General features: G+C 43.8%; 1 protein-coding gene across 2 annotated transcripts in view; it reads right to left on the bottom strand.

The window, feature by feature from the left end:
• Window positions 1–14,356, bottom strand: part of blnk (B cell linker) — a 226,762-nt gene that overhangs the window by 35,020 nt on the left and 177,386 nt on the right. For both annotated transcript variants that reach the window (XM_078564923.1, XM_078564924.1), the window contains 3 exons: window positions 13,306–13,380; window positions 12,741–12,791; window positions 1,851–1,876 (listed from right to left, as the gene is read on the bottom strand). In XM_078564923.1, coding sequence (XP_078421049.1) covers window positions 1,851–1,876; window positions 12,741–12,791; window positions 13,306–13,380 — 152 coding nt within the window. The remainder of the gene's footprint in view (window positions 1–1,850; window positions 1,877–12,740; window positions 12,792–13,305; window positions 13,381–14,356) is intronic.

Genomic DNA, 14,356 nt, shown 5'->3' with positions numbered 1-14,356 from the left:
TGATATTTATTCAAATGAGTGGGGCCAACTAGTGGCAGCATGAGCAATCTCCTAGCCTTGTTGTCCATTGCTGCTTTCAGCCATGTTCAACCTCCTCAACCTCTAGGGTGCCGCCTGCTCTAATTGATGAGGCAGCAGCAGCTCCCACCTCCTGGGAATGCTCGATACCACTAATTCTTTCGAGTTATCAACAGTCACAGATTGCAACTCTTTTGAGTACAATCACAGTTCTTGGTTTCCGGGAGTGGGACATGAACCCACAACCCTCTGATTCAAAGGCGAGGGTGCTATGAACTGAGCCACAGCTGACACCTCAAAATTCTTTCGAGTTATCAACAGTCACAGATTGCAACTCTTTTGAGTACAATCACAGTTCTTGGTTTCCGGGAGTGGGACGTGAACCCACAACCCTCTGATTCAAAGGCGAGGGTGCTATGGACTGAGCTAATTAGGCCATTTGCATTTAAAAATAGCATGGTCAGGTGCAGGAGCAGGATCCGGAATTCACCCGGGTATTAGGTTCATGACCCCGCTTCGAAAATCCAGCCCTGTGCGTCCATCATGCACACAGAGGCTTGGGGGGGGGGCAGGGAACCTGGGATGGTCCTTTCAGTACTTAGCTATTAAAATGTCCATGGATGTCTAAGGTGAGTGATTAAAGGCTTTTTCCAAGACCTTGGTAGTAATTTTGTTTTTGAATGATTTTTGTGCCGGCTTTTAGGCTTTCCTAAGTTATTTATTTTTCGCCTCTAGTTTCTTTTACGGGCTCCAGTGGGTTTGCCAATGGCTGATGTATTCAGAGGAAGCTTTGAGCTGATGTATTCAGAGGAGGATGGCTACCTGGTGAGGATGCCGGCACCCAGCTTTTGAAGAAAAAAAAAAACAACTTCACTGTGCTGGCAGCTGGTTATCCTTCCTAAAGGAACAGATCCCTTATGGCATCACTATGAATGCCTGACTAGGTGCTATGCTGGAATTGTGCAGCAGCACTCCAATCACAGCACGTTACACTCTACGTAGCACCCTCAGGTTGGGCAAAGGGCAACATTGTCTGGCACATGCCACCAATCATTTCCGTAAGCCCTGACACACCTCCCTGAGAAGGGCCAGTGAGGCCTCCATTCTCAGATCTTGGGTAGCAGAATGTTGGATGAATGGCTCTATTATCAGCTGGCAGCAGCGACCTTGCAGCATCTGCCTGGAACAGGAGTGATATAGCATTGGCCTGAAAATTGGCAGCACCTCCGTCCAGACCTGCCTTTGTGCTGACTTATGGGGATGGTACCGTGCGGCAGCGCACAGAAGAGGGAAACCTCCCAGCAAGCAATGCATACAGCACCATCTCCATTTCAGGAGCAAAGACAGGCAAGAGTAGTGGGCTGTCTGCCATATCTCAATCCCCTGCTCCTTCAGCCTCAGCAGTGACTGCTGGTGGGTTTAGGCTTTTTAAGATTCTCAACACTTGCTTCCACAGGGTTTGAATTCATGGGTTTAGATTTATATATTTATCAATAAATTTATAAATTATAAATATAGAAACGTGGGGCCAGCTCACAGATCAGCCATGATCTCATTGAATGAGAACACAGGTTCAAAGAAGCTGGTTTACTCCTCTTCCTATAAGTTTGCCTCTTGATGATTCACTTTTGCTGAGACTGGGGGATTAGCATGCCATTTGCACTTGACTCTTCAGGTGGAATTAGTACCAGTTCAAGACTATTTAGAAAGACATACCAAAGATGTCAAATAAAAATTGTAGTTCCAGGAACTCACATTTTCTACAGTTTAAAGCGACACTTTCACAATAAGGTTAATCTGAAATATTTAGATCTGATGAATCCAAAACTTACCTCTGTATCTGGAACTTCATACACATCTATGCATGGGAGATAGAAAGTAGTATACACACAGATTAGAAGAAAATAAATTGACATGCTTCCAGGCAAAATTTAATACATCTCAGTTTTATTTATTTATTGGTACGTTGGTTTTGCATTTATAAATTGAATTACTCAATTTAACTTCTGATTCATGTCAACTAGCCATTGAGGACTTCATTTCTTTTAGAACTAAACATCTGCTGAAGACAAAATTGATTAATCTTTAAATTATGGAAAGAAGTATGAAATTTAGAAACCTATTTTTGTGCCAAATTTTGCTCTCAAGTATTACCCTGTAATCTATGAATAGGGTGGATAGGAAGAAGATGTATCCTAAATGCTAGGGTGGATTTTCATCTACATTTTCATGGTGTTGGGCAACACCAACTAGAGAAACAAAAACAGAAAATGCTGGAAAATCTCAGCGGGCTGAATTATCCCCCCGTCGGGGTGGGGCGGAAGTTGAAGGGTGGGCGCGTACAGGCGCGATTCCGATCGGCTCCCCTTATCAGAGGCGTGCCGCCATTTTACCTGGGTGGACCAATTAAGGCCCGCCCAGCGTGACGTCCGCACGGAAGTGCTATGCGCTCCCTGTGCAGGCGGGGGTGGGATTCCCAAAATCGAGAGTGCGCTCTTTCGCACATACGCACGAAAGAGCGTATTCATCTCCCTGTGGCTGAGTGCAGCCTCAGGGACATCGTCTGTAAATGTAAAAAAGATAAAAATAGAAAAATAAAATTTCCCTAACATAACAATGTCACACGAGTTGGGGGGACATGTCCATAATTTTTACAAAACTTTTATTAAAATTTTTCAAAGCCTACATGAAACCTCATCCCGCCCGTGGATGAGGTTTCATGTTTTTTTCTAGTTCCCGCTGGGGCTCCCGGCCTGCCCGCCAACCTTAAGGTTGGATGGGCGGGTCCTTTAATTACTTAATTGACCCTGTCAATGGCCTCAATTGGCCATTGACAGGTCGGCAGGCGGGCAGCTGATTTTCCTGCCTTCCTGAAAATTTAAATGGGGCGCGGTGAGGTCGGGAGTTCCACCTGACGTCACCGCGTGTCATTTTACGCGTCGGCGAGCGGACCCCACCCCCGCTCACCAACGTGTAAAATCCTGCCCAGCAGGTCTGGCAGCACCTGTGGAGAGAGAAACAGAGTTAACGTTTCGAATCCATATCATACCTTCTTCAGGGAAAGGGAAAACAGCGCGGAGGCTTTGGGATCCCCTTTTCCAAGATTTGCTAAGCTTCGCTTCAGGATTAGGTCTTGTGTCTGTATTAGGCTGAGTCTAAGGATTTTTTTGAGTGGGATTTTAAAGCATGTTCCTTTCGCCTGAAGAAATCTGGTGCATAAGCCTGTTCAGGGACCCTCATGGACCAAAGGTTCTGTGGGTGTCCTGGACAGGACAAAGGCTTTTCAGGTAGGTAAGACATTGCCTTTATCTGCTCTTCAACAACAACTGCAGGGTCCTAAGAGTGAGAGGTAAGGATGCAGCTTCAGGCCTCTCAGGTCTCTCAGGTCTGGTGCTGCACTCATGTTTTCAGTCACCAGGGGGTAGGGCTGCACCATGAGTTCATCAATTCCTGTAAACTATCTGGGATAGGAAATGCCCCTCAAATACACAGTACTGTATATCCAAGGAGGAAAGAAAATGGACTGTCTCGGTCAGGAATGGCTAACCATGTATCATTTTCTAGGATTTGCTCAATTCAAATATGTGAACTTGCAAATGTTACACTCTTGTTCAAAATAGGGTGTAAGGGTAAACCCAGCAACTACAGGGCAGTCAGTTTAACTCAGTGGTGGAAAAGCAAGTGATGATAATCCGAGAAAAACATTACAGTCACCTGAACAAGTATGGGTTAATTAGGGAAAGCTAGCATGGATTTCTTAAAGGCAAATCGTGGTTAACTAAGTTGTTTGTGTTTTTTGATAATGTAACAATAATTTACAAAAGGTGTTTGATAAAGTACCATATAATAGACTTGCCAGAAAAGTTGAAGGCCATGGAATAAAAGGGACAATGGCATAGCTAAACTAGTAACTATATTAATGCTGAAACTAGTACTACTGAAAGTCAATTTTCTGATTCTAATTTCGGCACAGTGCTTCTATTGCATCAACTGACACTCCCGTGTGCTACTAATGATGCTGTTACACTGAAGACTGATTCATTTAGAACATTAGGCACCAATCAGTTAGAATTAAATTTATAGAAATAATTGTTGGCACAATATTAAACAAAGTAGTAATTATACTGCATTTCATTTAACACTCTTAAGAGTTTGTTTTTGCATCATGTATTATTGTTTATATTATCACAAAAGAATAATTTATTCATAAAATGATTATTAGTTGGTAGTTAAAGGCTTATCACTATCCTCCTCATAGTTCACGACAGTTCACTTCCAAGCTTTGCATCATCTGTCAATTTTGAAATTGCACCCCGCAGTCCAAGTTTAGGTCAATAATATAGATCAAGCAAAGTTATGGTCCTAGTACTGACTCCTGGAGAACACAACTGCAAACCTTCCCCCAGTCTGAAAAACAACTGTTCACCATTACTCCACTTGTCACTCAGCCAACTTCATATCTATACTGCCATTTCCCTTTTATCTTGTGGCCTTCAAACTTCCTGACAAGTTTATTATCTGGTACTTTATCAGGTGCCTTTTTTAAGTTATTGTAACCTCATCAATCACATTACCCTTATTAATCCTCTCTGTTACTGCGTTAAAAAACACAAACAAGTTAGTTAACCACAATTTGCCTTTAAGAAATCCATGCCAGATTTCCCTAATTAACCTGTACTAGTTCAGATGACTGTAATCTTTTTCTCGGGTTATCATCTCTAAAAGCTTTCCCACCACTGAGTTAAACAGATTGGCCTGTAGTTGCTGGGTTTACCCTTAGATCCCTTTTTGAACAAGGGTGTAACATTTGCCATTCTCCAGGGGGATTAGCAGATAATGCCCTTTGCCTCTGCAATTTCCACCCCGACTTCTCAACATTCTTGGATGCATCCCATCTGATCCTAGTGACTTATCAACTTTAAATACAGCCAGCATTTTTAACACCTCCTCTTTATCAATTTTTAGCTCATCCGCTACCTCCTCTTTCACTATGACTTTGGCAGCATCTTTTTCCTTGGTAAAGTGATTGCAGTCACAAATTACTTATGGGCATATTGAACTTTTCAAGGAAGACGTGTGTGCTTTTAAAGAAATACAAGCGAGGGCACTAAGCAAAAGATGGCTGATAATGTAAAGTGACCACTTTCTGGAAAATTCCCGTGTGGATTATACTGACAGAGCTGCCCTGAGGGAACATGGAATGTCGCACCTGAAAAGGTGTCGTGGCCTTCTTCAAGCAGGAACACATGAAAGTGAGTTAGGAAAGATGCAAAAGACTGAACTTTAATCTCCAGTGGTGCAGAGACAAAAGACTGATTACCACATCTTAGCAGGCATATAAAATTAATCTCCTGTTGATGCATATATCAGAATGTGTAAAATGGTCAGAGATTAAAGAACATAGTCTCTGGCCATAATAATGTTTTTTTTTTCCTTGCAGACATACACAGGGAAAAATGAGTTAAAGAGCAGTATTAGTGTGCTACTGTGCTGTGAGAGTGACAGCATGAGCAGACTAACTGGCCACCCCTGTAGTTGCAGTCGATGTCTCTCTTTCTCTGTTGCTGGAGGCAAGTCAGCAGAAGCCGCAATCAAAAAGGAAATAGGACAGCTTCTTCACCTAACTTGCAGAAGCATGTGCCTCCAAACTTTCTGCGAAACTACCAAAGTCAGCTATACCGGAATCACTCAGCTTAACGGCCACAACGTATTGCCATCTATGCCTCACGGATAAGCCAAAGACTGATTCGTATATCTTTTTTAAACTTTTATTTGGACTCTTGACTTCACATTTCTGATCTGTGTGTATGTGTGTTGCATTTTTATTATTTTTCTCGGGTTTTTAGTAACTAATAAACTTACTCTTTCCATGACTCAAGAAAGTCTGGCTAAATTGGCTCCTTCTTAAAAAAAGTACATTTGGACTGGGAAAAGGTATCCATGGGGGAAAGGATCTCTTTTAAATTAACCTTGTTGTGGCCAACCAAGCGGTTTGAATAAAGAAGGGGAGCCAGTTGATTCTCCCTCACCCGGGAGAACAACAAAATTGGGATCCCGTTTGGGAAGTTAACAAATTGGGAGACCTCGCCTGGGGACTGGTCATAACAAATTTGAGGCTCGGTGCCAGAATAGTTCCCACAGACGAAGTGAACGAATTAGAGTGGGAAAGTAAATTACTCCTTTGAAACCAATTTTTAAAAAAACAGCAAAAAAGATTTTCTTGAATCTGCGCTACTAAAGTGTAAAAAATGTCCACATTTGATGCCAGTGTTTTAACAGACGGAAGGCATGTTCGTTATGAAAATTTAACAGTTCTGTCCCTCAAACAGTTAAAAGAGCTAGCGAGGCACTTAGGATTAGAATCTCGCCTGAAGGCCAGAAAACCCCAAATTTTAAAAGGGGTCGCCAACGGCCAACAGGTAGAAATTGAGGACAATGAAACCGATGTGGTAGCAGGTAGAGAGATTAAAATTGGAGCAGCAGAAATGAGAATTTCAGGGACGAGGAAAGGTAAGGGAAAGAGAGAAAGGCAGGAAAGGGCATGGAGAGAAGAGAGAGAATTTCAGGACAGAGAGAGGGAACGGGAATTTAAACTAAAACAGCTCGAGCTGAGGGGCAGGAATCCTACTGCGTCCTTTTCAAGGCACCATTAACTCAGTCTTAAGGGCTGAGGAATTCAATGAGCAAACTGCATTGTCTAAGTCTGATGAAGCAGAGATGGGTGCCGCCTTTATCTCTTTCGAGTTCTTAGCATGGCAGCTAACGTGACCAGTCCAACATTGGTCTCCATTACTGCAGAGTGAACTTTCAGGGAAAGCTCACAAAGTTTGCTCCCTCTTGCCCGAGGAAAGCGCTGCTGGCTATGAGGCAGCAAAAAAGGCTATTTTAAGTGGGCAGTTAGTGCTGGCTGCGTACTGTCAGAAATTCTGTACCTTCAGAAAATGGCCTGACCAGAAGTACCTGAAATTTGAAAGGCTTAAGCAACTTGCTTTTAACCAGCGGGTGCGGGCACTTAAAACAGAAGTCACTTACGTGAACCTCCGTGAAATAATTCTCCTTGAGGAGTTTAAAAACTCCATACCCTTCCCAATAAGAACACACCTAGAGGGACAGAGGCTAACAGGGGCCAGTCAGGCAGCCATACTGTCTGATGATTATGAGCTGACCCATAAACTCTTGTCCCAGAAGAGACCCTCCCCTAGTCACCCTCAGCCAACTGGAAAGGATAGAGGTGGAGAGAGTGATAAAAAAACCTGAGCATCCATGGGATAGAAGGAAATGCTGGGGGCCCTCCTCAGGACAGAAAGGGTGCTGCTGAGATGAAAAGTGAGGCCAAGAAGCCTGTGTGTTTTAACTGCCGAAAGATAGGGCACCTCTGGGCCAACTGCTGGAGGTTATGGGAAAAACCATCGGAATTCATCCGGGCACATACGCCCCTGTGCAGAGAATGGGAGTCAGTCAGAGAGCATGGCAGACCAGAGCATGGCAGACCAGGCTATGGCTCTGACTGTGGCGGCGAATCCCTGTACATGCACTCTTGAGAGTGCGGGTGTGGTTAAACAAATCCCTGAGAGTTACAAGGATTTTGTATCCAAAGGAAGGGTGGCCACATTTCCCCAGATTGAGGCGTGTAAGCCTGGAATAATATTGAGGGATACAGGGGCCAACCAAACTCTACTGCTGGGAAAAGACATGACCTTCCCACCAGAGAGTGCAGTAAGTGCCAAGGTGCTGGAAAAGGGGATTGGAGGAGAGTACATGCCCATCCCCTTATACCAGGTGCATCTGGAGGGCGACCTTGTGTCAGAACCAGTGATGGTGGGAGTTGTCCTCATTTTGCCTGTGAACGGGGTCGACCTGCTCCTCAGCAATGACCTGGCGGGTTCAAAGGTAATAGCATCCCTAGTGGTCTCAGAGAAGCCAGCTGAGGTCAGGGAGACAAAACAGCTGCAGGAGAAAGTGCCTGGTATTTTCCCTGACTGTGTGGTAACGTGGTCTATGACCAGACAAGCTCCATCAGTGGAGGCTGAGGTGGCGCTGCAGACAGAAGACCTTACGGTCTGGTTACCTGAAACCTTTTTCAAGAGTCTAGAAGGCCCAGAGGAGGTAATAAATAGATCTTCCTTGGTAGTGGCCCAACGAGCTGACCCACTGTTAAAAGCACTAACTCAGACTGCACACACTGAAGCTGAGGCAGAAGCAGTCCCTGAATGCTACTACATTAAAAATGAGGTACGAATGAGGAATTGGGGACCCCCCCCACAGACCTGCAAATGAGGAGTGGACAGTGATCCACTAGGAAGTGGTGCCACTGAGGTACCGTTACAGGGACGTAGTAAAGTTTTGCAGAACCTGCCACACCTGCCAGGTTGTGGGAAAACCCCAGCCAGCAATAAAACCTGCACCTATGATTTCCTTGCCGGCTTTTGTGGAGCCATTCAGCAAGGTGTTAGTGGACTGCGTGGGGTCCCTGCCCAAAACAAATGGGGGCCACCAGTATATCCTGACCATCACGGACATGGCTACCCGCTTCCCAGAGGCTGTTCCAAAACACATCTGCCAAAACAGTGGTGAGGGAATTAATCCAATTCTTCCCCGGGTATGGTCTGCCCACTGAGATCCAGTCCGTTAGGGCTCAAATTTCATGTCGAAAATATTCCAGCAAGTCATGGGTAACCTGTGCGAGACTGAGCTGAAGTCTTCAGCGTATCACCACCGGTTGCAGAGTGGTTCTAGTGCGAAAGGTACCGCCAGACCCTAAAAACAATGATCAGGGCATACTGCCACAAGTACTCCCAAGACTGGGATAAAGGGTTAGGTTTTCTCCTGTTTGTTACCAGGGGCTCACCTAAAGAGTCCACCAGTTTTACTCCATTTGAATTTGTTTACGGGCATCAAGTGTGAGCGCCTCTGAAGCTAATCAAGGAGAGGTTTTTAGAACAGAAGGAGGAAGCCTCCATGTTAGACTAAGTAACAGTATTCCGGGAGCGACTCGAGCCTGTGATGTGGCCTGAGAACACATGAAAATCTCCCAGACAGCTATAAAGAAACAGGCAGACAAACATGCCAGGGCCCGAACCTTTCTGCCAGGGAACTGTTAGTGCTCCTACCAATACCAGGTGAACCCTTAAAACTCTGGTTCAATGGCCCGTACAAAGTAATGAGAAGCTCGAGGATGTAAATGATCTAATTGAGACCCCAGATCGGGGGAAAAATCAAAGGCTGTATCATGTCAAGATGATGAAGCAACATCACAGCCGAGAGGGGTACAAGTAGGTATCGGTCTTCCCATTGCCACCAACCTAGAGGGTGAGGGTAGCAGTGGGGGATGAATTGGAGGAAGATGTGGGTGAGGCCCACATTGAACCCCCCACTACCTGGCTAACCAACACAGAGATACTAGTGAACTTAGACTCCTTATTCACCACCCAAGTGCAGAACAGCGAGTAGACTTGGCGAGGCTGCTCACTGCATTTAAAGGCTAATGTGAGGACAAGCCAGGCTGCACCACACTAGCTCTACATGATGTGGATGTGGGCGAGGCCCCTCCCATAAGGCAACATCCCTACTGTCTAGGTCCAGAAAAGTTGGCCCAGATTCAGGAGGAGATTAACTACATGTTGAAGCACCAACTAATTGAGCCTAGGAGCAGTAGCTGGAGCTCCCCTGTGTGCTTGTGCCCCAGCCAGATGGCTCTACAGGGTTTTGATTACATTGATTACCAAAAAGTTAATGCAGTGACCAGAGCCAACTCCTACCCGATACCCTGGCTGGAAGACTGCATAGATAGGGTAGGTAAAGCAGCCTACATTACAAAGATAGATTCACTCAAGGAATACTTGACTGCCCGCGCGAAGGAAATCTCCGCTTTTGTAACTCCAGGTGGGTTATACCATGTAAAGTCATGCCATTTGGATTCTGAAATGCCCCAGCTACTTTTCAAAGGCTGGTGAACCAGGTAGTGGCGGGCTTATCCAGTTGCGTCACGTACCTAGACAATGACCAAGTGTAGAGCGACACCTGGGAAACTCACTTAGAGCAAGTGGAAGCCCTCTCCCAGAAATTAGAGTCAGCTGACCCAGTGGTCAATCTGGCAAAGAGCGAGTTCGCTAAGGCTCAGGTGACCTATCTAGGATAAGTAGTGGATCTAGGACAAGTACTGCCCAGTTGTGCAAAGGTACAAGCAGTCGTACAGATTCCTATTTCCACAATGAAATGCAAAATCATGAGGTTCTTGGGGATGTGTGGGCAAGTTCATCCCAAACTTCAGCACAGTGACCACTCCGCTGACAGACCTACTACAGAAAAAATCAAAGGTAGCTTGGACTGAGAAATGCCAGGCAGCTTTCCAAAGGCTGAAAGCCATTTTAACGGGCGAGCTCCAAGCATTAACCAAGCATCTAAAGTAGCCATCGATGTGAGTGACATTGGGGCGGGGGGCTGTCCTCCTCCAGGAAGACGAATCAGGGATAGAGAGACCAATCGGGTACTTCTCCAAAAAACTAAGCAAGCATCAGAAGTGGTATTCCACAGTGGAGAAGGAAACCCTCGGTTTATTACTGGCTTTCAAACACTTTGAGATATATGTCCGAAATATATACAGAGAGACCACAGTCTGTACTGACCACAACCCTTTAATCTTTGTGAAAAGGTTTAGGACACAGAATGTCAGGTTATTTCATTGGAGTTCATTTCCATGCAACCATATCACATTGCTGGGAAATCAAATGTGATTGCAGACGCCCTGTCCAGAACTTAGAACTGAAGAAATAATATTGACCACAGCTTGGAGAATGAATGTGTGTGTGTTATATATTTTTCCTTTGTAATGAAATGAGAATGAATCTCATTTCATTTGTGGTAAAGGGGAAGTGTCATAAAAGCCGATCACAGCCATGATTTACTTACTTATATTGAACTTTTTAAGGAAGACAAGTGTGTTTTTAAAGAAATACGAGCAAGGGCACTAAGCAAAAGATGGCTGATAACATAAAGTGACCACTTTCTGGAAAATTCCTATGTGGATTATACTGACAGACCTGTCCTGAGAGAACTTGGAATGTCGCACCTGAAAAGGTGTCATGGCCTTCTTCAAGCAGAGACACTTGAAAAGGAGATAGGAAAGATGCAAAAGACTGAACTTTAATCTCCTGTGGTGTAGAGACAAAAGACTGCTTACCATGTCTCACAGGCATCTAAAATCCATCTCCTGTTAATCCATATCTCAGAATGTGTAAAATAGTCAGAGATCAAAGAAAAGCGACTCTGGGTGCAAGACATGGTTTTTTCCCTTACAGGAATAGACAGGGAAAAATGGGTTAAAAAGCGAGCTACAGAGCAGTGCTAATGTGCTGTGAGAGTGACAGCACAAGGAGACCAACTAGTCACCCCTATAGTTGCAGTTTATATCTCTCTCTCTCTCTCTTGATGGAGGCAAGTCAGCAGAAGCCACAATCAAAAAGGAAATAGGACAGCTTCTTCAGCTAACCAGCAGAACTAAGTGTCTCCAAACCTACTCTGAAACTGCCCAAGTCATCTCTACCAGAATCACCCAACTTAATGGCCACAATGCATTGCAATCTATGCCTCGCACCCCCCACGGACAAGCCAAAGACTGATTCGTATATCTTTTAAAACTTTTATTTGGACTCTTAACTTCTCATTACTGATCTGTGTATATGTGTGTTGCATTTTTATTATTTTTCTTAGTTTTTTAGTAACTAGTAAACTTACTCTTTCTTTGACTCAAAAAAGCCTGGTTAAATTGACTCCTTCAAAAAAAAAACATTTGGGCTGGGAAAAGATATCCACGGGGGAAGGGACCCCTCTTAAGTTAGTCCCTCTTAAGTCCCTCATGTTGCGACCAACCAAAGAGTTTGAATAAAGAAGGGGAGCCAGCTCAATCCTCCTCAGCCGGGGAGCATAACAAAACTTGGGAAGTTAACAAATTGAGGGACCTCGCCTGGGGACCAGTCATAACAAAAGGCAGATGCAAAGTCCTGACTTAGTATGTCAGCCATGTCTCCAGCCTCTAATCGTAGATCCCCTTTTTGGTCTCTAATTGGCCCCATTCATCTCTTACTACCTTTTTACTATTTAAATGCTTATATTGTTTTTTTCTGCCTCATCTTTCTCTTTCTCTCATTATTAAGGGAGCTCTGGTTTTGGTTTCCCTTCACGAAAACGTACTTCGACTGTACAGTTTTGCCTGCCAATCTTTGATTCTAATTTTCCTGGAACAGATCCATTCTCACGCCACTGAAATTGGCCCACCTCCAATTAAGTATTTCTCCTTGTTCCCTTCCATGTCTAACCTAAACCTCATGATGCTATGATCACCGTTCCACAGAAGTTCCCTGAATAATACTTGACCCACTTGTCCCACCTCGTTCCCCAGAACCAGATCCAGCAATGTCTCCTTCCACGTTGAGCCAGAAATATACTGATCAAGTAAATTCTCCTGAATGCACTTCAAAAACCCTTCCTCCACCATGCCCTTTACACTATTACTTTCCCAGTGTATATTAGACCCAATTATCACTATAGCTTTTGCCCCTCTCTGTAAATTGCCTGCAAATTTGCTTCTCTATATTTTTCTCACTAGTTGGTGGCGGCCTGTAGAATACACCCAGCAGTGTAATGGTACCTCTCGATGTCAGCTTTTAACTTTATATATTGAACTTATAGTTCTAAAAAACATATTTGTTTGCTATTTTTCTTACCATGACATTGTGCGCTTTCTGTGTGCGGCTCTGGTGCAGAGGCAGGTTGCCCTGTTTGAAAAGATAATGAAATGACATTTGACCTAAAGATGCACGGTTCACATAATAGAGGCTGCAGCATTGTGTCTTCTCCCAGAAAGAGATGAATACCTTCTCCAAAGCATTACTCTTCCTTTATGTCGCGGCTAAATTAAATGCAAAGGGCGCATGTTAGTCCAAGCTGTTCCAAAGGCAGAGACGTGGGACCCAATATATTTTAAAAACTTTTTTTAAGCTGCAGGAAACTTTTCAATCACTCTCGGACTGAAGGACAGCACGGACTCAAAGTTTGGTCCAAACTTTAAAAAAAAAAATTCTGGCCATTTCCCAGGTAGGATGAAGGTAATCTAAACCCAACGTTCTTGACCTGCTGCAACAAAACTCTACACTTGTTTTGGCGAGAATCCCTGGTAGAGGACCTGGGATCCCATTTCCAAATAGTCCTGAAGCTGGAACACCAACTTTGTAATTTGAACCATATTTCATAATTTATAATTGTCTCCTGGTTAAGAAAATATTTGAATACCTGGGCCATGAAGATATCCTGCTTTGGGACTTGTGGACAAGCCTGATGGTTTGGCTGCTCTATTCACCACAGGAGCTGATAAAACATGAACAATTTTATGAGTAGCAATGTAGTTGAGGTCGAAATGTTTTCATATTCAATGGAAAGTTTTCTACTGAAGTGTTCCATAATTCTTCTGCATACATTAGTAGATTTTACAAATTTGCACTCCCAGCACAGTGCTTCTTGCTCCAGGAACACAGATTGTGAATTTGGGCATGGTTATGGGTGACAGCCTGATGGTCCATTAATTATCATGGACCAGAAATGCTCACTGAATTTTGTGTCCCTCTTAATTTATCCTCCCATTAAAGAAAGAGAGATAGAACCAGGATAAAGAAAGGGATCGTTTCTCCTCAGTTGCACTGGTTTGACTGATGCAATTTTCCTGAAAATCGAGTTTTTGCGTCAATCAAGTTTCCACAGTCTTTTGCGCTAGTTTAAAAAAACATTGTGCTCGAAGCTGGCCCTGCCTTTAAAACTGGTCATGCCCACTGAATGAATGAAAGACCATTAAAAGCTTTCACTAATCCAGTTTGTATTCAGGCCTTTGAGGAGCCTGTAAATATGAAATATTTTTGCGGTGGGGGGGATGCACAAGGACACTAACAGGCACGTTTCAAAAGCATTTAAGCTCCTTTTAATTTGCTAAGAAACTCACTACTGTACACCAGTGTAGTAAACAAATTTGTTCTGCACTGTTTCTTAAAAGTCATTTTCAGGTCTTTGAAATTGGATTACTTTCAGGCCTTAGACTGGACACTCATTTTTGTTTGTATTAGTAAAATTGCACCAAGTCAACATTCCTATGCATATTAAGGAATATTTTTTAAAGCAACCTTTTTAAAAAAAAATATGTTCTAAAACTTTGCCCAATTGCACTGGTTCATGGCAAATTTTGTGTTCAGCGATACGTTTGAGCTGAAACTTGAGAATAAAAAACATTTCTCAAAACTGGCACAGTTTGCAACCTGATTACCGATTGCACCCAAAGTGGAAACTCTACCCCAGG

The sequence above is a fragment of the Cetorhinus maximus genome, chromosome 20, assembly GCF_964194155.1.
Source record: "Cetorhinus maximus chromosome 20, sCetMax3.hap1.1, whole genome shotgun sequence".
Lineage (NCBI taxonomy): Eukaryota > Metazoa > Chordata > Chondrichthyes > Lamniformes > Cetorhinidae > Cetorhinus > Cetorhinus maximus.
The sequence above is the reverse complement of the archived record's forward strand: the minus strand, read 5'-3'. Positions and strand labels throughout refer to the sequence as shown.